General features: G+C 38.8%; 1 protein-coding gene across 2 annotated transcripts; it reads left to right on the plus strand.

The window, feature by feature from the left end:
* Nucleotides 1-129: 129 nt before the first annotated feature.
* n4bp1.L (nedd4 binding protein 1 L homeolog) lies at nt 130-20,159 on the plus strand. Of its 2 annotated transcripts, none has more exons than XM_018256504.2 (7): nt 130-526; nt 2,191-3,512; nt 5,832-5,962; nt 6,802-6,898; nt 8,431-8,538; nt 10,520-10,627; nt 16,409-16,755. In XM_018256504.2, exons 1-7 carry the CDS (start codon nt 263-265, stop codon nt 16,479-16,481), a joined length of 2,103 nt encoding a protein of 700 aa, XP_018111993.1. In that variant the 5' UTR covers nt 130-262; the 3' UTR covers nt 16,482-16,755.
* Nucleotides 20,160-24,006: the final 3,847 nt, after the last annotated feature.

Below are 24,006 nucleotides of genomic sequence, written 5' to 3' on the forward strand. Positions count from 1 at the left end.
AACCCTGGTCCCTGACTAGACCATGGGCCGCTGTATTGTTTTAAGGCATAATCGTCACCACAGCGCAACAACCAATCAGACCTCGCGTACTTGTTTTTTCCGCACTATGAATTGGTGAAAAAAACCCAAGCCCCGCCCACCGAGCCGAACTTTACAATGAGTGAGTCTCCACATGGTGGCGCGCAGTGTATTTGTTTGTGCTGTCATGGCCGCTCTACTGCTTAGGAGCGGCGCTCGAGAAGTGAGGTGAGGGAAAGTTAGCATGGCTACGGGTTCCGTTCACAGCTCGTCCGGCAATGGCAGAAGCCAAGCGGCTACTGTGGTGGATGAATTTACAGCACCCGGAGACAAGAAAAGCCTTTTGGAAAGGAGCCGCCCAAGGGTCCAGGCCTTGTTCCCTGTTCTGTTTACAGTGCTGGGATCGTTAGAAACCTTCCACCAGTCTGAAGTGAAAGAGGACGGGGAGAAGCCGTGTCGGATATGGCTGCAGCTGAAGGGAGGAAAGCAAGCTGTGGGCAGAGCCAAGGTACTGTGTGTGGGTTAGTTGCACAGCCCCTAGGAGTCCCCCTTCCTCAATGTCAGTTGCCGTACCGGAAACTACTGCGTCCTATATCTTATACTTGTTACAAATTGAGGGTGGGCTGCGCACTTTCCTGTTTACTTTTATGCGAGGCACTTTCTCTCACAGGGGTCTCCGCGCTTCCTACTTTTACTGGACAACAAAGGGCCCAGTTGCTTTCACATGTCTAAATATTGCTGACCCCGTTTTTGTATGCTATGGGGTTTTTATGGTGCCCCAGTGATCCCAACCAATATCTTTGTTACATAGATTTCCTGGCCACTAGTAGACAAAATGGTCAATAATGGCATTTACTGTCGAGGAGCTGAATATCCATAAAATGATGGACAGGCTATCTCCCATACAGTCCATTTTTGGCTAATAATTCTAATTTTGTCTGGAAAGAAACCAACCCTAAATATTTTTTTAATGGGCGAAAATATTTTCCCCATCCAAACGTGCAGGCTAATAGAGCCCGTACTTCGGTTTGGGGTAACAGTTTTTTTTTTTTTTAAATGGCCCCCCCTCCAGCGCTAGGATACCCGCACCTGGAGGGAGCTCCCAGTTCGAGTAGCCATGATGGGGCACATGCATGCGCATAATGAGCGAATGCAGTATATTGCTCGTTATATGACGTCAGAAGCTCATTATGGGCATGTACAACACGAACCTCAGGCTCCCTCGCTCCTGGTGTCCTAGCACTGGAGGGGGGGGGCAATTTAAAAAAAAAAAAACTGACTAGCCTCAGGCCTTTGTTGCCTTTCAACCTGTTCCTAGTAGCAGTCCATCCATGGACTTGCAGCCCCCACAACTGTAACTAATAGGGATGTACCGAATCCAGGTTTCGGTTCGGGATTTGACCAGGATTCGCCCTTTTTCATCAGGATTTGGCAGAATCCTTTTGCCCGGATGAACCAAATCCGAATTTGCATATGCAAATTAGGGTTGGGGAGGGAATTCGCGTGACTTTTTGTCACAAAACAAGGAACTAAAAATTATGTCCCCTTCCCACCCCTAATTTGCATATGCTAATTAGGGTTCAGTATTCGGCCGAATCTTTCACAAAGGATTCGGGGGTTCGGCCGAATCCAAAATAGTGGATTCGGTGCATCCCTAGTAGCTAAACTACATGGCCTGTATAGACCAACAACTCTAGATGGAGGACAGCAGGTTGACTAACCCTGCATCTCCTGTTCAGTAAACTTTGCCAAAATAGCTATTTTAAATGTAGTTTTGCTATGCAAAATGGGAGAATAAAGTGTTTCATTATTTTAAAACAAGGTGTAATATTTATGTAAGCATTAGATAAGGGATACGCCAGCTGGGATATTCCCAAATGACCTCTCATACTTGACACTTAAGTGTAGTTCCTGTACAGTCATAAACCTGTTGTTCTCTGACAATAAACAAGTCTGTTAAGCATACTTCCTTATATCATGGGTGCCTAACACTGTACTTTCCCAACTGGCTGGTTGTGAACTCATGCCACACACTTATTTTTATGTGTCAGATATGTAGTCGCATTAGTAAAAGAAAACTGTGTGTGAATGTATGCTTGTTTCACTCCATTTTTTACTCTTAATAGTAAGATTTGTTTTTAAAATATTCATTATATCGTTTGTCTGTTATAGGAATATCTAAAAGGCATCTGTGAGCCAGAAATGGAGGAAAAGCAGAGTTATCCCAAGGAAATGCACTGCATCTTTGCAGGGGCCCAGGGTTCATTTCTCAATCATCTAATTCGGGACACTTATGCAAATGTGACTGTACCAGACATAGGGGTCCTCAGCATGAAAGGAGGAACCGAACCAGTAGTAATGGCGCAGAGCCGTGTTCAGCAGTTCATTAGGCTTTTTAATGATAATGTCAGTTTACCCAATCACAAGGAACCTGCAGTGAAAAAAAAGTTTAAACTGTATGTAGAAAAACATGCTGATAAGTATACAGTTGACTTATTGCTGTTGCCAAGTGCACTAAAAAGTGAACTCCTAAGTCTTGCATGTGATGACCAACTTTCAGGTGAGGATTTCTCAAGGCAGAGTTCAGATGACAAAGTTGAAAGCCAAGTAAACCAAAAAGATGAAGTGTCTAGAAACGGCGCAGGGACTCCAGTAACAGAACTAACAAGTCAGCTAGATTCTGTGTTTTCAAGTGTTGCAGAAGATAGTCCATGCTTGATGGAAAGGCCGTATTCTGAACAAGACCGATTGTCGGTTAAAAGGCGAAGTTCGGAAGCAGAGGAAAGATTCTCCAAAAAGCCATTTTCTTTAGAGGCTGTTCAAGTAGATGGCCCTGTTAACAGAAATGCTGACACAAACAACGTGCCCATCATTGACTTGATTTCAGAACCTAGTGACTTTGAAGATTCAGTGATACTTGTGGAAGCCGATGACAATGTGAGTTCAGAAACAGAGTATAAAATACTTGTTAACTTCTTCAAAACTATGGGGTATTCTCAGAATGTAGTTGAGAAGGTAATTGGAGATCTTGGACAATCGGAGGAACCATTAAAACTTCTAGAAGAAATAGAAAAGCAGAGCAAAAAAGAGCTGTACAGCCATCCCAGCAGTAATAGTACAGAGCTGCTGAAGGCCAGAGGTACATCAAATCTACCTAAGTGTAAAATTGCCATCGCTGAGCCTGTACAGCAGTCTGCAGCACCATTAAAAACACAATGTAAAGCTTTACTTGCCACAGACAAAGCAGGACCTTCCAACTCTTCTCATGACAAATCACAGACAAAAGCAACTGTGGCAAACACTATACCTCAAGATCAGAAAACTACTATTGCTCCAACTGAAAGACCCCTTAATAAGCACTCTGACCCTCCTTTAACTGGAGTACAGATATTCCAAAATTCTTTAAAAGTTGAATATCGATTAGAACTGAAAAATGAGCCTGGAAAATTGGACTTGAAACATATTATCATAGATGGCAGCAATGTTGCGATGAGGTCAGTGCTGTAAACAGCCATGTTCTAATTTTAGTATTGTGACACATGATGTTTTATGATTCTTCACAACTGTGTATTTCATGTATAATGCCCAAGTGACATTGTCTAAAACTGTTTATTAATGCAAGTGCAGAACACTAACATGCATGCAAAACTGAGCATGCGTTGACACTATTTTTAAAAGTACTTGCATTAATACATGCTCCTGTGTATTTGGCTTCGGTGTAGGGCATCTGATGAGTAACACTTAAAAGAATAGTAACACCTAAAAATTAAAGTTTTTAAAGTAATGAAAATATCATGTAATGTTGCCCTGCACTGGTAATATTGATTTGTTTGCTTCAGAAACACTACATTAGTTCATATAAACAAGCCTCGGTGTAGTAATGGCAGGCACAGGTTAAATAGTGTACAACATATAACACCATTATGTTCTACACAGCTTATCGGCTGTGTAACCTGAGCCTTTTCTCCTTTGAATGGCTACCCCCATGGCTAAACAGCAGCTTATTTATATAAACTGTAGTATTGTTTCTGAAGCAAACACAGCCATTTAACCAGTACAGGGCACTTCTTATTACTTTAAAACACTTTAAAGGGATACTGTCATGGGAAAACATGTTTTTTTTCTTCAAAACGCATCAGTTAATAGTGTTGCGCCAGCAGAATTCTGCATTGAAATCCATTTTTCAAAAGATTTTGTTATATTCAATTTTGAAATCTGACATGGGGCTAGACAGATTGTCAATTTCCCAGCTGCCTCCAGTCATGTGACTTGTGCTCTGATAAATTTCAATCACTCTTTACTTCTGTACTACAAGTAGGAGTGATATCACCCCTCCCTCTCCCCCCCCAGCAGCCTAACAAAAAAACAATGGAAATGTAACCAGATAGCAGCTCCCTAACACAAGATAACCACTGAGACTGATTCTGTTACATTAACTAGAAGTAATAACAGGCTGCCAGAAAGTAATTCCATCCTAAAGTGCAGGGACAAGTCACATGACCGGGGCAGCTGGGAAATTGACAAAATGTCTAGCCCCATGTCAGATTTCAGACTTGAATATAAAAAAAATCTGTTTGCTCTTTTTAGAAATGGATTTCAGTGCTGAATTTTGCTGGAGCAGCACTATTAACTGATGTGTTTTGGAAAAAACATGTTTTCCATAACAGTATCCCTTTAATTTTTTGTTGTTACTGGTCCTTTAAGGGCAGTTGCATGGGAACTTTGAAATGGCCAAAAGCCTGCACATGCCATTAATTTCAGGTTCTCCTTAGCAGTTCTTTGGGGGAAAAACTGCATTGTGGCTTAAAAAAAACATGGTGACTTACATTTAAAAGCTGTGCTTTGCATGTTGCAATTGGATTGTAAATAAACTTTCCAGTCTACATATTAATGGGGGTGGGGATGCCATATATGGACTGTGATTGGCAATTGGAAGCCCCATGTGGACTTGCATCCTACAGGAGATTCTGTTTGGCAGTACACAAGGTTTTATGCAACTAAAGCTTGCCTTCAAGCCTGTAATTGAAATAGAAGCACCCCCTTTGAGGCCACTGGGAGCAACATCAAGTGGTCGGAGAGCAATATGTTGCTCACGAGCCACTGGTTGCGGATCACTGATGTGATTACTGTGTAATAGATCTCTAAATCTTTTTCTCTGAGTAGGTACCAATAACTTTGTTTTGAAAGCACCCAGTGTTCTCTGCAGGCTATTTTAGCTGGGTGCATTGCCTGGCTGGTTTTCCGCACCTCCTGGCTCTTATCTGTCCCCACTCTGCCCCCACATGGTGCTCAGAAGAGAACTTTGCATCTAGAATCTAGGAGGGTGTGTGCTGTGTTTTCTTTAGCTTACAGTGCTATTGGCATTTGAAGAAACTTTTATTGTAGGCTGGGGGAGAGGTGGGGAAGCATGTATTTATTTTTCTACCTGCTCTGTGTTTTTGTTTTTTTGTTATGGGGACAACACAGGTTTAGTTTAGTATAGTGTTTGGGTAAAACCCCAAGAAAAAAAACATAGCAATCCAATTATCTACCTCAGAAGGACAAAACGTGCAGTAGCTGCTGTTAGAGTTCTGCATCATCATTAGACAAGCCCTATTTATTGAACACATGTTCAAACATGGGATGTACTGCTCTACTACGAGCTGCTCTCACATTTGTTTGAACTGTACCATACAGTGTGTTGTTTGTTCTAAATTGGGCAACCATGGCACTGATGAGCAGCAGCTTACTGACATTTTATACACAATTCTTGTAAACTTGAATATTCAGCCTGCTTCTCTTTGTAACAGATTTTTTTGTTTTTCTTGCAATAGCCATGGATTGAAACATTTCTTTTCTTGTCGAGGAATAGCCTTAGCTGTTGAATACTTTTGGAACAAGGGTCACCGGAATATCACAGTTTTTGTTCCACAGTGGAGAACAAAACGTGATCCTTATATCACAGGTACTGTCCTGCTACTTAATGATTACACCCCCTACTTGTTTCAGCAAGCTGCATCAAATTAAAAAGTTATGTTCTGCAGTTGTACCTGAGATGAGGTATATGTGTATTGTACTCCTGTGTAAAAGAAGTTACTGTTTTATCTCTAATTTTTCATAAGGTTTCCTTTTTGTATTCTTAAAGGGGAACTCCACACAAACATAACTTAAGCTTTTTGAAAAGTAAACATAATTTCAAGCAACTTTGCAATATACATTAATTAAAAAATATGCAGATGTTTCATGATTTTTAAGGTTTTCTGAAGAAAGGGGTAACAGATGAGTATATTAGGGATTTCTGCGTTATCTTGGCCTCTTTATCAAATTTTGGTTTGGAAGCCAGAGTTTCCCTTTAAATTTTGTTTGCCTTGCCTAAGATGCCATTGATCGGCTAGCTTGCCACAACCTTTTTTATCTACACCCCTAGACTTCCTAGTATGTCTTTAATCCCCTGTCAACATGCTAGAAGCTGCTGATTAGCTGGCATCCACATCCTACAGTGCAAGGTGCTGAGAGCCACAGGTTTGACTGGAAAAGCAAAAGTAAAGTAGCACAGAAAGTAGCTTTAAAAACACATTCCTTTTGTTTAGCAGTATATTAAAGGCAATGGGGAAAAAAGCTTGACACTTTGTCCCCTTTAAGTTAAAAAGTTTTTTCCTGGTATGCAAATATGTGAAGCACACAAGAAAAATGTCTTTATAGAACCAGCTCAACCAGAGAGATTTTATCAGGTAACAACAGGGAACTTTGCATAGAGAAATGTGAAGTTTCTATTCCTATAATAATAATGCTTTTCCTGTACAGAACAGCACTTCCTACAGCAATTGCAGGAACTGGGAATTCTTTCATTCACTCCTTCCAGGACAGTGCTGGGAGCTCGAATTGCATCACATGATGACAGGTGAGAATCTCTGAAAAGTACGTCATGTTAAATGCATTCGCACAGTACTGAAGAAGGTTTTAAATTTTTTTTTCCTTAATAAATGATAGGTCTCGAGGTAAGCCCTTCTCTAGCAGGTATCCTTGGCTAATTTTAATTGTTTTTATTTATTTATTTATTTTGAAGAACTGTTATTTTGCACAGGATTAGATTTTGTGATGTGCAGATCTCTCTGAAACATACCCGACCTGTTGTGTCAGCTCTATTTATAAACCCGCACCCAAACCTCCCATATTTGATTTCACAAAAGGGGGTGGAGCAGGCGCACAACTATAAATAGAGGCTACTGCCGTTGTATGCCGGCAGTGTAATGCTGTCCAAAAGAGATCTGGCTCTCCTATACCTTTGCAAGAGATAATTACAATGCTGTCTGGTGCACAATGGTAGAGGTCCGGCAACTCCAAATCCAATCTAGAAGTCAAACCATCCAGAGGCACACAGAAATGATGCAAGCAAGGAACACCTTGCACGTTTATTGCGGAATAGCAGTGCAGCGTTTCGGGGTCAGCCCTCTTTATCAAGCATCCCGCGATAAACGTGCAAGGTGTTCATTGCTTGCATCAGTTCTGTGTGCCTTTGGATTGTTTGACTTCTAGGCAGTGTAAGGTTGCCCACAACCCAGTGACCTACACCAATGATAATTGTGTGATTAACTGCTCTGCAGGTGGATAAATGACCATTCTTAATGAATTATACATCAATGCGAGGTGGTCTTGATGTGCTACAGAAACAAATGTCTATGGCAGACGGAAGGTTTGGTCACACGTGCTTATTCTCCTCCAGCTCTGGCAACAATTACATTCCTACAGGATTAATGTAAATCACAGTGGTAAAACATGAATCATGTAATACTACACGGTGCATATGAGGTGTATATGTTTTACCACCAGCAATTTATATGGATCCCAGTAGGAATTTAACTTTGGTGTGCCATCACTTTTACAAAGAAATTTGTCTAACAGTAACTATAGATCTAACTCTCCAATGAATAATGTAATTATCAGAGAGAAAAGTAGTAACCACTGCTTGCCAACAAGGAACTTCTTAGGTAAAATGGGAGTGGAATTACTACGACCGTGTGGAATGAAATATGTGACGGGATGTGAATTTAGATGGTTACACACTTTTAAAGGGTGGGCAGAGGGATTAAAAAAGACTGAGAAGTTTGTCTTTACATAAAGCCAGAATTAAAGCCATGCACTAAAATAAATAAACAGAGGCCCATAAACATACTGTTTGCCCTACAACTTTAAGCTATTTTCATAGCATTTACTTAAAAAAAAAAGAGAGTAAGGAAATACTCTGTGAAAAGTGTTTTCATTAAATGAACCCTGCTGGGTACCTTCACGAGTACTTTCCATTTGCTATTTCTGATTTGTAGGAAGCATGTTGTTCTTCTGCATTGAGAGTTTAATAAGACTATTAAAAATAGGATAAATTCAATTGTGCACTGCATTTATGGTTGCAAATCTTTTTTTGCCTTGGTACTGTAGGTTTCTTTTGCATCTTGCTGAGAGAACTGGAGGCATAATCGTAACAAACGATAACTTCAGAGAATTTGTTGTAGAATCACCTATGTGGAGGGAAATTATCAAAGAAAGGTATTTTTCTGTTGTATCTTTGTCACTTTTAAAACTCCTTTCTAGCAGCTCTTTAGGTGGAGATGCTGTTTCTATAAACAGTTTATATTTGATATATTGGTTAAGTTTCTAAACTAGTTCTACCGAGTATACCCCCCCCCCATTACAGCTGATATATTAGTTGTTGACATTCATCTCATGCTGAGAAATGCAGGCAGTCCCCAGGTTATATAAAGAGAGAGTGTCTTTAGGTTTGTTTTTTAACGGGGTTGTTCACCTTTGAGAACTTTTAGGGCTCTTACAGATGAGCGTTTGAAGCTGTGCTCCGCTGCATTCCGTTTTTATGCGTTCAGCCGCGGGGGGGCGCAGGAGTAGACGCATTCAATTTTTTTCAATGGGGCTGTATTCACACAGGTGCATGTAGGCGCCGAACGCAGGAAAAATGCAGCATGTTGCGTCTCAACGTGCGTTCGGCGCCTGTGTGAGTACAGCCCCATTGAAAAAAACTGAATGTGTCTACGCCTGCTCTCCACTGTGGATGAACGCATAAAAACGGAACGCAGGGGAGCGCAGCTTCAAACGCTAGTCTGTAAGAGCCCTAAGTATGATGTAGAGAGTGATATTCTAAGATAATTTGCAATCTATTTTAATTTATATTTGCAGGTTTTTGAGTTTTTTAGCTTTTTATTCAGCAGCTCTTCGATTTGCGTTTTAAAGGAAAACTATACCCCCAAAACACTGTAGGTCTATATAAAAAGATATTGCATAAAACAGCTCATATGTAAAATCCTGCTTTATGTAAATAAACCATTTTTATAATATACTTTTCTAGTAGTACATGCCATTGGGTAATCATAAATCGAAAATTGCCATTTTAAAAAATAAGGGCCGCCCCCTGGGATCGTAGGATTCACTGTACTCACAAACATACCAACAAACCATACATGTTAGGTCACATGAGCCAATTAACAGACAGAGTTGTGTCTTTTGCTTCCACACTTCTTCCTGTTACAGTTAGAGTTGAAGTATTTCTGGTCAGGTGATCTCTGAGACACCATCACGAAATGGTGGCTCAAGGCAAAAGATGTAAAAGGGCAATATTTACTTAAATATATATTCCAGTTTGGTAAGATTCTTTAATATGCCACTTAATATAATATGAACTATCTGTTGCTTAAGTGTTCATTTTGGGGGTATAGTTTTCCTTTAAGCAATCTGGTAGCAAGGGCCCAAATTGCTCTAGCAACCATGCATTGATTTGAATAAGAGCATGGAATATGAATAGGAGAGAGTCTGAATAGATGGATCAGTAATTAAAAGTAGCAATACCAATACATTTTGTAGCCTTACATAGCATTTGTTTTTTTTAGAAGGGGACAGGGACACCCATTTGAAAGCTGCAAGGAATCACAAGAAAAAGACAACTATAAAACTATAAAAAAATAAATAAATGATGAAAACCAATTTAAAAGTTGCTTAGAATTGGTCATTCTATAACCTAATACAAGTTACTTTAAAGGTGAACCACCCTTTTAAGTTGAATTTGTATGTAAGTTGGAACATATACATTTACTTATTGAATGCAACTTAGACAGATGTCTGTCTTTAATATAGTATTTATTTTTACCTTTCGGTGCTCCGCAGTAGACCACACACACCAAAGGGGATTGGGGCAGGTGGTTTATTAAAGCTAAATGCTAATTAGTCAAGCAAACCATAGTATGTTACTGTAATAGCTCCAGTCTATAAGGAGCAGTTGTACTTAAGTATGTAACTCGAGGACTCACTGTATATTGAACGATGAAGCAAATTCTAATGGTTTAGAAAGGCAGCACCTGGCATACTGAGCAGCTACTCTGAAACACTATTGGAAGGAATATTGAAGTTTAAACTTGTAAAAACTTGCAAAAGTTATTTTTCTGTTAAGTTAGTTTTTTTGGAACATTGTTATATCCAGATGCATGGGACCACGTCTTTAAACTGTTTGTTTTTGGACTTGCAGGTTGTTGCAGTACACTTTTGCTGGGGACATTTTTATGCTACCTGATGATCCATTAGGAAGATATGGGCCCAAGCTGGATGATTTCCTTAGCAAGCAGCCAATCAATCGGTAATATACAGTACATTTTATGATTTTTACTGTCATATTAAAAAAACAAGTTTCTCACTGTGTAATCCATTAGTCAAAGAGGCTGAAGAGAAATTTGTAAAGGGGTTGTTCAACTTTCAAATCCTTTTTTTTTTTTTTTTTTTTCCCCCCCAGTCATTTTCAGTTCACCAGTAGAACACTTTTTTCAATTGCTTTCCATTTTCATTTTGTACTGTTTTTTTATTTAATTTATTTATTTTTTCAGTACAGGTACACAGAAAGCCAAAAAGACTCCATATTATCCAAATAATCCAAATTTTTCAAAAATGATTTCCTTTTTCTCTGTAATAATAAAACAGTACCTTGTACTTGATCCAAACGAAGATATACTTATTCCTTATTGGAAGCAAAACCAGCCTATTGGTCTTATTTAATGTTTAAATAATTTTCTAGTACCGTATATACTCGAGTATAAGCTGAGTTTTTCAGCCCCCAAAATATGCTGAAAAACGCTACCTGGGCTTATACTCGGGTCAAGCGCAAAAACGGTCGCCGGCGTCTAAGAATAGTCGCAGGTGTCTAAGAATAGTCGCCGGCACCTAAGAATAGTCACAGGCGTCCAAGAATAGTCGCAGGCGTCCAAGAATAGTCTCCAAGAATATACGCTGGCGTCCAAGAATGTTCGCCGGCATCCAAAAACCGAGACGCCGGCACCTCCAATGGGAGCAGAAACCCTCAATTTTTTGATTGAAACTTACCAGATGCTGCTGCATTTCTCACCCTCGGCTTATACTCGAGTCAATAAGCTTTCCCAGTTTTTGGAGGTAAAATTAGGTACCTCGGCTTATACTCTGGACGGCTTATACTCGAGTAAATACGGTAAACTTTAGTTATAAATATCCAAATTATCCAAAGATCTAGAAAGATTTGTTATTCTGAAAACCCCAGGTCCCAAGCATTCTTAATAACAGGTCCCATACCTGCATAAAGTTCATTACTCAATGCTTCTGTCTGGCAGCTCAGTGATGCAGGTGGTACAGAACATGAACTGTTACAATTCGCTACATTAGTCTGTAAATTTCTCTGCATCAATAGTAAGGGGCATATTTATCAAGGGTTGAATTTCCAATTTGAAAAATGTAGAAATTAGAATTCAAAAAGACCAACCAAAATTAAGTTGAAGCTTTTTTCGACCGACAGGTCAGTTTTCGATCGAATAGGTCTGTATTCAGGCGAATTTGAATCGTATGAATCAAAGTAATAGCGCATTTGATCAAATTTGAATGTTTTCCCCCAAAAACACTTTGATTTTTCAAAGTCCACCAATTGACTTCCATAGGCTAAAACAGCAACTCAGCAGGTTTAAGATGGCGAATCGTCGAACTTGAATTTTTAAAGAGACCGTACATGATAAATTTCGATATTCTAAAAAACTAGACTGAAAAATGTTTTGGAAGGTGAACAACCCCTTTAAAGGAGAATTCAACCTGTAATAAACCCCCCTTTACCCTTGGTAGACCTCCTCCCCCAGCCTAACTGCCCTGGGCAAATGTCCCTAATTTTTTACTCACTCCTCTGTGCAGATTCTGGTATGGAGGAGTGGGGGCAGGTAGGCTGGGAGGAGGAGGGAGGGGGGTCTACCCAGGGTAGAGGGGGAGGTTTTTTTTTTTTTTTATTACAGGTTGAATTCTCCTTGAAAGATGCTGACATCCGAAAATAACCCTTTTTTTTTTATATCCATCATAACATTATCTTTGAATGCTATTTATAATTCTGCCATAAAAGTATTTGCCTGACGCTTTTACATAATCTTTCTTACCCCCTATGTTCCTTTTTGAGGGGATGGCCAAAAATGTGCAGGCTGACAACAGCCTGTGTGCCCATGGCTGAAAGGAATGACAATATAATGTAGTGTTGCAATGGACTGGTAAAAATAGTGTGTTTACTTCAGAAACACAACTATAGTTTATATAAACAAGTTGCTGTGTAGCCATAGGGACAGCCACTCAAGCTCAGGATACACTGTAGATAACAGATACATTCTGATGAATCACATTGTATACAACAGAGAGTGTATCTGTTATCTGCTGTGTGTCATCACTTTAAAATACTTTTTGTCATTACTGTTCTTCTGCATTGTCCCTATGTGGTAACAAGGTAGAAGGGCAAGAACCTGCAGTTCAATTTGCTACATCTCGCCAACCAGTGAGTTTTTATTATTTTTTTCTTTTATTACACCTTATCATACAAGAAAGGACCAAAAATACTCAATGGTAGGTGAGATGTAGCAAATTAAACTGGAGGTTCTTGCCCTTCTACCTTGTTGCCCCAGAGGGACATTATGTGAAATGGTGAATTGGATGTTACCTCTAATACTCTAAATACAGACAGCATATACTAGTAAATGATTACACTTTACAAGTACATTAGAGGACATTATAGACAAATAGCAGGGGACCTTTTTACCCATAAAGAGGTTTACCGTACCAGAGGCCACCCCTTTAGACTAGAAGAAAAGAACTTTCATTTGAAGAAATGTAGGTTGTTCTTCACAGTAAGGACAGTGAGGTTGTGGAATGCACTGCCGGGTGATGTTGTGATGGCTGATTCAGTTAATGCCTTTAAGAATGGCTTGGATGATTTTTTGGACAGACATAATATCAAAGGCTAATGTGATACTAAGCTCTATAGTTAGTATAGGTATATAGAATTTTATTAAAAGTAGGGAGGGGGTGTGTATGGATGCTGGGTTTTCATTTGGAGGGGTTGAACTTGATGGACTTTGTCTTTTTTCAACCCAATTTAACTATGTAACTATATTACATTCTTCAGTGCCCACTTCCTGCTGCATGGATTTTTTTAAAATGTTTTCTTAGTGCATGTGCAGAGAGACCAGGAAAAATAATCCTGATATTAGTTTCCGTTTCCTTATAAGTTTTAATACATTTTCATAGACAAATGCAATTTTGTGCTAGAGGTAATTTTTTTTTATATCAACTATTGTTTAAAGATATCCAGTATATGTGGAGCACACCATATTCACATTTGTTTTTTCGAGTAATCTTTTTATAAAAAAATTAAATACTTAAGGTATGGAGCTCTAAATTTCAGAAAGACTCCTTTTGGAAAATTTTCCATTTGGAAAACCCCAGGTCCCAAGTGTGCATAACTGGTCCCATAGCTGTTTAATTATTTTTAATATGAGGGGAGTTACTCTGTCTACCCAATAAATTGAACATAAAATATACAGATAATAAGGCAGGTAGGTGGTGAGTAAAAATATGTAGGATATGACTGGTACAAGTATGGGACCTGTTATCTAGAATACTCGGACCTGGGGTTTTCTGAATAATGGATCTTTCCGTAATTTGGCTCTCCATACCTCAAGTCTACTAGAAAATCATGTAAACATTAAATAAACCCAATAGGCTGGTTTTGCTTCCAATAAGGATTAATTATATCTTAGTTAGGATCAAGTACAAGGTACTGTTTTATTTCAGAGAAAAAGGAAATAATTTTTAGAAATTATTGAATTGGATTAGATAGAGTCTATGGGAGATGGACTTTCTGTAATTCAGAGCTTTCTGGATAATGGTTTTCTATGGTTTGATAACTGATCCCATGCCTCAAAATGTGTACAGAGTGGGCACTAGCACATTGAGGTAACAATGGTCTTCAAATCGCTATGGTTTATTAAAATGCAGTTGTTAATTGTCGTTAACTCCAAGAGATTTTTGGTACATTCTAGAGGAGAGAGTAGGCTGGACACAGCAAAACCATTCTGGTTTTGACCCAAATGAATTACAAACCAGTTGCTTGAAACTTTCTGTACTAGAAGCAAAGCTGGGATGCTCCGCTATTTATAAACCTCCCTTTAATGGTTCATATTCTGTTTTAGCAATACAGTACACTTCCTTATATTGTTTAAGACTTGTTCCTTTAAATGTTTGTAATGCAAATACAACATTTTGTATAATGAATGCAAATATAAGCAACTTTCCACCATGCGTCAGTTACATCGTGTCGATTATTATAATGTTATTCGAATAGCTATTGAAAGCAACCAATGTTGCTGTAAGTCGGCTTCCCTCCAACCTGGGCTTTCCCACAAATATACCTTTGTAATAATGGAAACTGAGACATTTCTCCTCACCACCACATACCTTCATTTTAATTGTCATTTGCTGGGGAGACTGTATACAGATTATTACAAGAAAGTAGAGCGTTCCACTGTACCTTTATGGTGCTGCTTATTATGCTTTAACGATAGTGTTATGGGAACGCTGATCTATTTTCCCACTGAGACCTGCTTTGGAAGTCTGATGGTGAAGTAAATGGCCCAAAATACACTCAATTTGCTGGGGAGCGATGCTATCTATTTCATGAATACAGGGGAAATATGACTGTGCCTCACTTAAAATATTCACTAAATACAGAACGTGAAGGTTGTATTGTTTTAAGATATTTGGGGGGGGTTCACCGCATGCTGGGACAATTACTTGACAATGAAGGATTTTTTTTGTTGCCTTCCCTGTTCAAATTGCACAACATACTATATTTGTTTTAAAATGGATCTTAATTAGAGGTGGTCTGTATTCCTTATTATGACAAAATTCTGCTCCTTATTTAAATGGGTTGTTCGCCTTTAAATTAACTTTTAGTATGATGTAGAGAGTGATATTATGAGACAATTTGCATTTGGTTTTCATTTTTTAATAGCTGTATGGTTGCTAGGGTCCAAATTCCCCTAGCAACCATGCATTGATTTGAATAAGAGACTGGAATATGAATAGAAGAGGCTTGAACAGAAAAATGAGTAATAAAAAGAAGCAATAGCAATACTTTTGTAGCCTTACAGAGCATTTGTTAATTATATGGGGTCAGTGACCCCCATTTGAAAGCTGGGAAGAAGAATGCAAATAATTTAAAAACTATAAAAATTAAATAATGAAGACCAATTGAATTGTTGCTTATTATTAACCATTCTATAACTATATACTAAAAGTTAACTTGAGAAAACTGTTTCTTGGAATTACCACCTTCTCTAATAAATAAAACCGATTATTTTCTAAATTAATGTATTTAACATCCACTACAGTTTTGAGGATTTTTTGTTTTAAAGTGGACCTGTCACCCAGACACAAAAATCTGTATAATAAGTCCTTTTTAAATTAAACATGAAATCCAATTTCTATTTTTTATTAAAGCATTCATAGCTGTTGTAAGCTCATTTAAAAATTTCAGCTGTCAATCAAATATTGTCTTCCCCTCCTCTATGCCAGTGGCATAGAGGCGGGGCAGACAATTACTTTCACTTTCCATTCAGCACTTCCTAGATGTAACTGCTCTCCACACATTCCCCCGTTCTCCTTACCGTTTGTGTAGCCAGGGCCAGGAAATGGACATCAGGTCCCCCATTCTGGTGCACAAACAAGATTCTGAGATGATACAAGGCTTGTCTTAATAACAGTGTCCACAAAATGGCTCCTGCCTGCTTGCTATAATTATGAATTCCCAGACTGAAGGAAAAAAAGATTCAAATAATTTATATAGTGTAATTAAAGTTCATTTTGCTTGACTAATGTGATAAAATATTATTTGGAATGTTTTTTTTTGGGTGACGGGTCCCCTTTAATAGTGACCATTCTGCTTCAATAAATTGATGCTCTATTGTCTGCTAAGAGACTGGGTATTTCTTCAAAGAGCTCTTCTCATATCTGTGTATAGTGCAGAAGGACCAACTTGACTTGAATTTAGTAATGAAGTAAGCTGCATAGTACCCATTTGTGATTCACTTTTCAGTAACCGTACAAGGCCGAGACCCCACTATTTATGTGATGCCACAGTTCATGCAAGAACTTATTTCCACCACTGACTTCTTCATGGTTGAAGACAGCTCTGATGTTGCATGTTCCTCAAGACACCTCAAGCACCACTTCGAAAAATAAACTGTCCCAGAAAGTGTACAGTTGACATTTTTACTTTTGGATTGCATTTAGAATAATTTTTTACTTATATAAACTGATAGAATATAATAAGTAAAGGCTATTTTGTAGATATTACATAAAATGTTGACAATTAAAAGTTCCTCCCACTTGCTGGAGTGCTTGACTAACCACATACTTATTAAAGGGACATTGTCAAATGTTTTGGGGGGTTTTTTTTTTGTTCCCCTAAATAATTGTTAAAAAACAAAGTTGGAGGGTGAAGGGTTATATATTTATAAAAATAAATGCTCATGTTTGATAGAAAAAAACAAGCAGGTAAGATTCATTATTGCTAAAAAGCTGGAGTTGTGGGCTGTTGCATGTTACACATGTGCAGTTATCAGTGGAAAAACTATTGGCTTCATCACTGCGTTCTAAAACTGTGCCATTGGGCTTGATATATCTGGGGGTAGAGCTATAGAAGGCAGGCTCACACATAGGGCAATAAGCAGGACTGGATTGGGAATCAAAATAGGCCCTGGCATTTCAAGTACATAAAGGCCCAATCAGCCCCCCCCCCCACCAGCCCAATAAATAGTGACAGTCTATGGCACCTTACAACAGCCCCCTGCCGATGGATCAAAATCGACTGGCATTTAAAGGGTTAAACAACTGTTCTGCTGATTTATAGCGGAGTCACTACTGGTGGCACGGGGATACACATATTACACTCAGACCACGGATTAAAAGATGAGGAGCTGGCACAAAAGCAGTCATTTGATTTTCAGCCCTGCAACTTCTGCTATGTAAGGTTATATAATTATTCAATTTAGGGAAGTGTACATAAAATACAACATAACACAAACATCCCTAGCAGAAATGTATGAGCTGCAGCATAACTTCTCATTCACATGAAGCTATACAGCATACAGTACATTGATCCTCAAGATTTAAAAAACTGACAAAGGATCATGTAAATTGGATGTGCTATACCTTCCCCAACCATCCACACCACAAATATATTACATAGAGAATTCTCACTGCGCTGTCACTGTTGCTTTTTTAAAGTATGGTTATCATGTGAGAATTCAATGGGCATTTCTAATAAATGCATGCGGCTGGGCTGCACTAATTTCAGTGTACCAGAAGGTGCAAAGCATTGTGTGAATTAGACATTTTTTTTTAATATATATTGAAAAGCAGCTTAGAATTACATTGTAATTGTGCAAGAAAAAAATAAATCCTATCTCCAGTGCTGAAGCAACCATTGAGCTGTGACCTAACCAAGTATATGCAAATTGCATGGTCACTTTGTTTTGAATTGCAGAAGTCTGAAGCTGTCAGAATGCTGTGGTGGTTTATACTGATATATATTTATGGCTAGGAACAGGATGAGGATGCAAATGCACAATGCTATTTTGACAGCCGAGGAAAAAAGAAATAAGTTAGGCAGATCTTCCATACCCAAGCCATATCATTTTCCCCCTCCATTTGCCAGTGCCAACACATTTTCCTAAAACAAATACCTTTCACCTGGCGGGCATTTTCCCTCTGACACATCATCAGTAACATTCACATCTGCAAACAGGACAAGTATGCTGTAAAGTTCATGCAATGCAGAATGCAGCTTAACACAGGCACAACATACTTTGATAAAAAGTTCTGCTGGGGTTGAGCACTGTAATGGTTAAGCTGAGCTCAGGAGAGGTGGTTAGGAGACAAAAATAGGATCAGACAGCTAGAGTTTCTATGGGAACCAGCAATGCTATCTCTTCATTGGTTGTTAGACTGGAGGGTGTATTTAGTAATCTGAGCTGAGAAGAACTGAGCATGCTTATAAGTCAGCAGCCAAAGCAAGTGATTAATGGGATGTATTAATATAAAGCTATTCTCAAGCCTACCCTGGAAAGAACAACATGGTTCTTTGGGTAACCATATGGCAGCAACACATGTGAACGAGTAACAGACTGAGTACTTCAGACAGATCCTCCAATGTTATTATGTAGTTTATCCAGAAAACACTCCCTGTTTAAGCATGTGGTCATGTCTGAGAACATTTATGGTAGAAGAACTGTCGGTATCCAGATATTTACACTGTCAAATCCTTTAACCTAAATTTGCTTGTTAGCCTCAAATCCTACATGACCAACACTACTCGGCCACGATGGGGTTTGTGCATTCTTTTCTCAAACACTGTCTTACTGTTATACTGTTATATCTCACTCATCCACTTAAAAGGATCATTGTAATGGAAAATGTGAATGATAAATGACACAATGAATGGCATTTGGGCTGTTCTGTGTTGTAGTTTAAAACCATATTTGATCATTTACTTGTCATTTATACTTTGGTGTATTTGTGTTCCTGCAGAACCATGCACAGCAGTTCTCCCTCCAGCAATGAAATGTTCATTCCAAGGGATCATTTTGCTCCTCCAAGAGCTATGGCACCAAGAAACGGACTCAATCAGCCTATGACACAAAGAAATGGCCTCAGTCAGCCCATGGCACCAAGAACCGAACTCAATCAGCACATGGCACCAAGAACTGGACTCAATCAGCACATGGCACCAAGAAATGCTCTCCGTCAGCCAATGGCACCAAAAACAGGACTCGGTCAGCCCATAGCACCAAGAACCGGACTTGATGAGTCCAGTTTATTTCAACTAATTAAACCTCAAGAACCTTTTCCACCAGCTGTGCACAATATTGCCCGGCCTCGTCCCATCATTCCTCCACAGAGAAGTCCCTCTGAGACCATGGAATTAAGAGAAGCCCTTCTGAAAATATTTCCAGAGACAGACCAGAGACATAAAATAAATGAGATCTTATCAGCCCACCCATATATGAGGGACCTTAATGCACTGTCAGCAATGGTGCTCGATTAAAGAACATTGAACACTAGCTGTTACTGAAAATTTTATTTTGCTTTGGAAATGTGGTCTCAGGGATAAAACCTTATCACACATACAATTTGTAAAGGCAAAACCTGTCACACTAGCAGTCTTAATGTACCTGTGCTGGGAATATTGTGCAAGTCTGCATTCAAGACATTTAAAATGTAAATGTCGAGTTTGTGCTGTACATTATGGAGTTTATTATTGAAATTCCTTTTCAGAAAGGGTTTTATTGTGCCTCTTAAACAGTGATTATTTGATGTTGTGTTTATATAAAGAAACAAGTTGCGATTTTGTCATGGAAAACATCTTGTCATGTAGGATGTTTAGTTCATATTTGTATATTTGTACAGGGACAAATAAAAAAAAATTTTGTCTCAAAGCTGGGCAGATTTGTATCAGGCAGTAACCCATGACAACCAATCAGGTTTGCTTTAATTATTTTACCTGCAGCTTGCTGCAAAAAGTTAATGAGTGATTGGTTGCTATTGGTTACCTTGCAGGTGCCCAGTGCAGATAAACAAGCCCAGAGTAAATTTGCATATGTTTTGTTTGACCTACAAGAATGTCACTTTTATTTTCTATCTGTTTTTAAGCATCCTGCACAGTTTCTGAATACAGAAAGAGTCTCTGGGACTTTAAAATGTACAATGCAGTTGGAGTAAATCTGTTTTGTTTTTAATTAGCAATGATTGGCTGGTTAATGGGCACTAAAGTTTTTATCCTAAGTGTCCCTTTGTATCTGTGAATGGAAATGCATGATTATTTAATTTGCAAGGTTTCCACCATCAGTTTTGTCTTCTCCCTCATCAGTCGGAGAATCGTCTTGCCGTATCTGAACACAGCAAAGGCATTGTTCATGCTCCTTACATACGTGTACCATATACATACATACATATACCCATGGGTCTCATGTCATGTGTTTGATGTGTTTTGTGGCTCCTAAGCACACAAGATAATTGATCCCATTTTATTCTAGTTCTAACCACAATCGTTACAGTTAAGCTGTTTAATTTACCGTACACTGAATTTTCTTGTAACTCAAAATATTGTATCTCTTTATCTTGCATTGAAATATAAGTGAGGCATACAAGAGCATACAACCTGAGATTTACTGCACTGGTTTAAAGTGTCTTGACAGATTGCTTTCAAAATCAGACAATTCCCAATGCAATCCAGTAATGCACATAAAATGTATGTAGGACTATACAAAAATGGCAAAACATTTTCTTTAGTGGGACCTCTGCATTGTCTTTTGGTTAATTTACACTTTGTAACCTAATTCTAAAGTCTTGTTGACTGTACATGCTGTAAAATCCATGCATCAGCACAAGCTGCTTCCTATGTACTGTGACACTTCAGTTCTCTGCATGGGACATGTCAAACGTTAAAGGGGTTGGTCACCTTTAAATTCATTTTGGGTATGTTATAAAATGGCCAATTCTAAGCAACTTTTTAATTGGTCTTCATTATTTTTGACAGTATTTTAAATTATTTGTTTTGTTCTGGCTCTTTTCAGCTTTCAGATGGGGGTAACTGACCCCATCTAAAAACAAATGCTCTGTAGAGCCAGGGTCGGACTGGTGGGTGCAGGGCCCACCAGGGTTGCCGCCCCATGGACACCTGCACCCCCCAAGGGGCCACTGCACCCCCCCCCTACAGAAGCCACCTGCCCTCCTCAGAGTGTAAATTAAACCTACTTCAGCAAGTCGGGAGAAGAAAATCGGGGCCTGGGGGAGCGACGACGGGGCCCAGGTTTTTTTCCCCCAGTGTCCCGCCGGTCCAGTCTGACCCTGACAAGCTACATATGTATATACATATGTATATGCTACTTTTTATTACTCCTCTTTCTGTTCAGGCCTATCCTATTTATTATTTAAATCAATGCATGAATGCTATGGTACCCTAGCAACTGGAGAATAGCTCAAATGCCACAAATGATAAAAAATGAAAACCAATTTGCAAATTGTCTCAGAATATCACTCTCAATATCATACTAATATTTAACGCAAAGTTGAACTCTCTCTTTAAGACGGTGGTCACCATAAAGTGATAGCTCACCTTCAATATAACTTCAACTATGTTGAAAACTGATATTTTTGAAATAATTTGCTATTGGTCTTCATTTTATATTTCTGTTTTTTTGAATTTTCGCCTTTTGTTCAGCAGTTAGTAATTTCAGCAGCTATTTGGTTGCTATGGTCTAGTTTACACTAGCAACCAGACTGGAAGATAAATAGGAGAGGGTCTGAATAAAGGTAATAAAAGTAATAGTAATAAAAATAAGTAACAATAAAAGTGTAAACTTGCAGGGTCAGTGACCCGCATCTGAACACTGCAAAGAGGCAGAAGAGTAAATTGTAAAGTTAAGAAAAGGACTTTAACTGACCCTTTAAAGGAACAGTAACACCAAAGAATGAAAGTGTATCAAAGTAATTAAAATATAATGTATTGTTGCCCTGCATTGGTAAAAGCTGTGTTTGCTTCAGAAACACTACTAAAGTTTATATAAACAAGCTGCTGTGTAGCCATGGGGGCAGCCATTCAAGGCTCAGGTTACACAGCAGATAACATGCACTTTGTAGAATACCACTGCATTATATTACAGAGCTTATTCTTTATCTGCTATGTAACTTGTGCATTTTCTCCTTTCCAGAAGCGTGAATGGCTGCCCCCATGGCAACATAGCAGCTTATTTATATAAACCATAGTAGTCTTTCTGAAGCAAACACAGCTTTTTCCAATACAGTACATTATATTTTAATTACTTTGGTACACTTTAATTTTTTGGAGTTACTGTTCCTTTAAGGAAGTCACAGGCCCTTGTTAAGCAATTCATTGTTCTGTGTCTGATTGGGTCACCCATGCGTTGAGCCAAATTAGGATGATGTTTTTCGAGGGAGTGTATGTGTGTGCAGAGCTGTGCGCCATGGACTATAGCCATTGCTAGATGTGGCTTCTGACCTGCAGAATTTCCCTATATAAATATATAAAATTGCATATTGATCAGGAAGGTGAAGAAGGATATTCATTGTTTTGTTATGGGCCCAAAACAGGCACCAATGGCCTGCTAACTCAGAAGCTTAGAGGCCCAGTCACAAGCCTATAGCTCCTTGTGTATGGTCAATTTAAAGACCCAGCATACCCATTGTTCAATGAATAGGATCTGCATATCTATAAGCTAAAACAGTCACAACTAAGGGTGAAGGTAGCTCATTGCTATTTAAAGGAGACATATTATGTAACATAAAATCAACAATGTACCAGTGCATTAAACTATTTTAGATATAGAAGAAACGTGTTTGAAAAAGTTGTTTTTCTAGTTACCGGTAGCATATAGTATACATTGTTGCCTACCACAATAGGGGTATACATTTATCCTATATGTCTCCTTTAAACCTTTTAGCTAATTACAGGGTAGTTATTGAAAGAATATTTTTTAACTACTACTTTATAATGAACAAAAATCCAACATTTTCTAGCATTTGCATAATTGATCACACTCAAGCAGACACACTTTTCTCATAGTGTTCTGATCCATATGGAATATTTAAACCAGATCATGTATTTAAAAGTACCAGCTCCCTCTAGTGGCACTCTATATATCTGTATAGATAGAAATATCTATAATATTATAATATATATTTTTGCACCTAACCCCCTCTTCTGCTCTGTATGCGCCTCATTGTTTCATGTTGGATGACTTATCTTTTAACCCATTATAGACTGAAATATAATGTATAAACAAATTCTATGCTAGTGACATTTTGCACAACCTCTTCCTGCTGTTGTTACTCTACTTAATGGACAGTAGAACCCCCATTTTACATTTTTCAAGGGACCAGAAAAAATGGTGTAAAGTTAGGGAAATGTATTATCCATTACATATTGGTGGGACCGCAAAAAGTGGAAAAATGTACTAGTACTCTAGTGGAAATAACAATCTGCAAACCACTTGCTAGTAATGGTGCTAAGAAAGTAGAAAAGACCAAGTGCTGTCCTGGCAAACTAATTAACAGGATGGCAATGCTATACATGTGCAACAGTTACTACTTTACATATTTATACACAAATATGGGTACAAGAAATTTTTGTAATATGTTTTCTTCCTTATGCCCCCCTGGAAAATGTTCTGTGAACGCCCATGGCTATGACCTCATTGGTTATTTCCACACAGAATTGCTATCAAGGGGACAGACTGCCCAGGCTCGGTGGCTTTCAGGCTTTAAGAGGGGCCTGGCCATGTTGCATTTCCCGGATAAGCCGGACCCCCCCTTGAGTCGACAAAGTATCAGTTGAAGCCGCTGAAGGGAATTGAAGCCACCAAAAGGAGCCTTAAAGGGGAAGGAAACCTAGTTGGCGCAAAAACCCTCCCCCCTCCTATGTGTTGCCCACCCTCCCTCTTCCCCCCTGGCCTACCCGTCCCAATGGGCAAATGTCCCTAACTTGTTACTTACCCTTCTGCGCAGGTCCAGTCCATGGAGTTCACAGACGACATCTTCTTCAACGCAATCTTCTTCCTGCTTTGAACGGCGTTTTGGCGCATGCGCAGTAGGAGCATTTCGCCGGTACGGATC

This window comes from Xenopus laevis, chromosome 4L (genome assembly GCF_017654675.1).
Source record: "Xenopus laevis strain J_2021 chromosome 4L, Xenopus_laevis_v10.1, whole genome shotgun sequence".
Taxonomy (NCBI): domain Eukaryota; kingdom Metazoa; phylum Chordata; class Amphibia; order Anura; family Pipidae; genus Xenopus; species Xenopus laevis.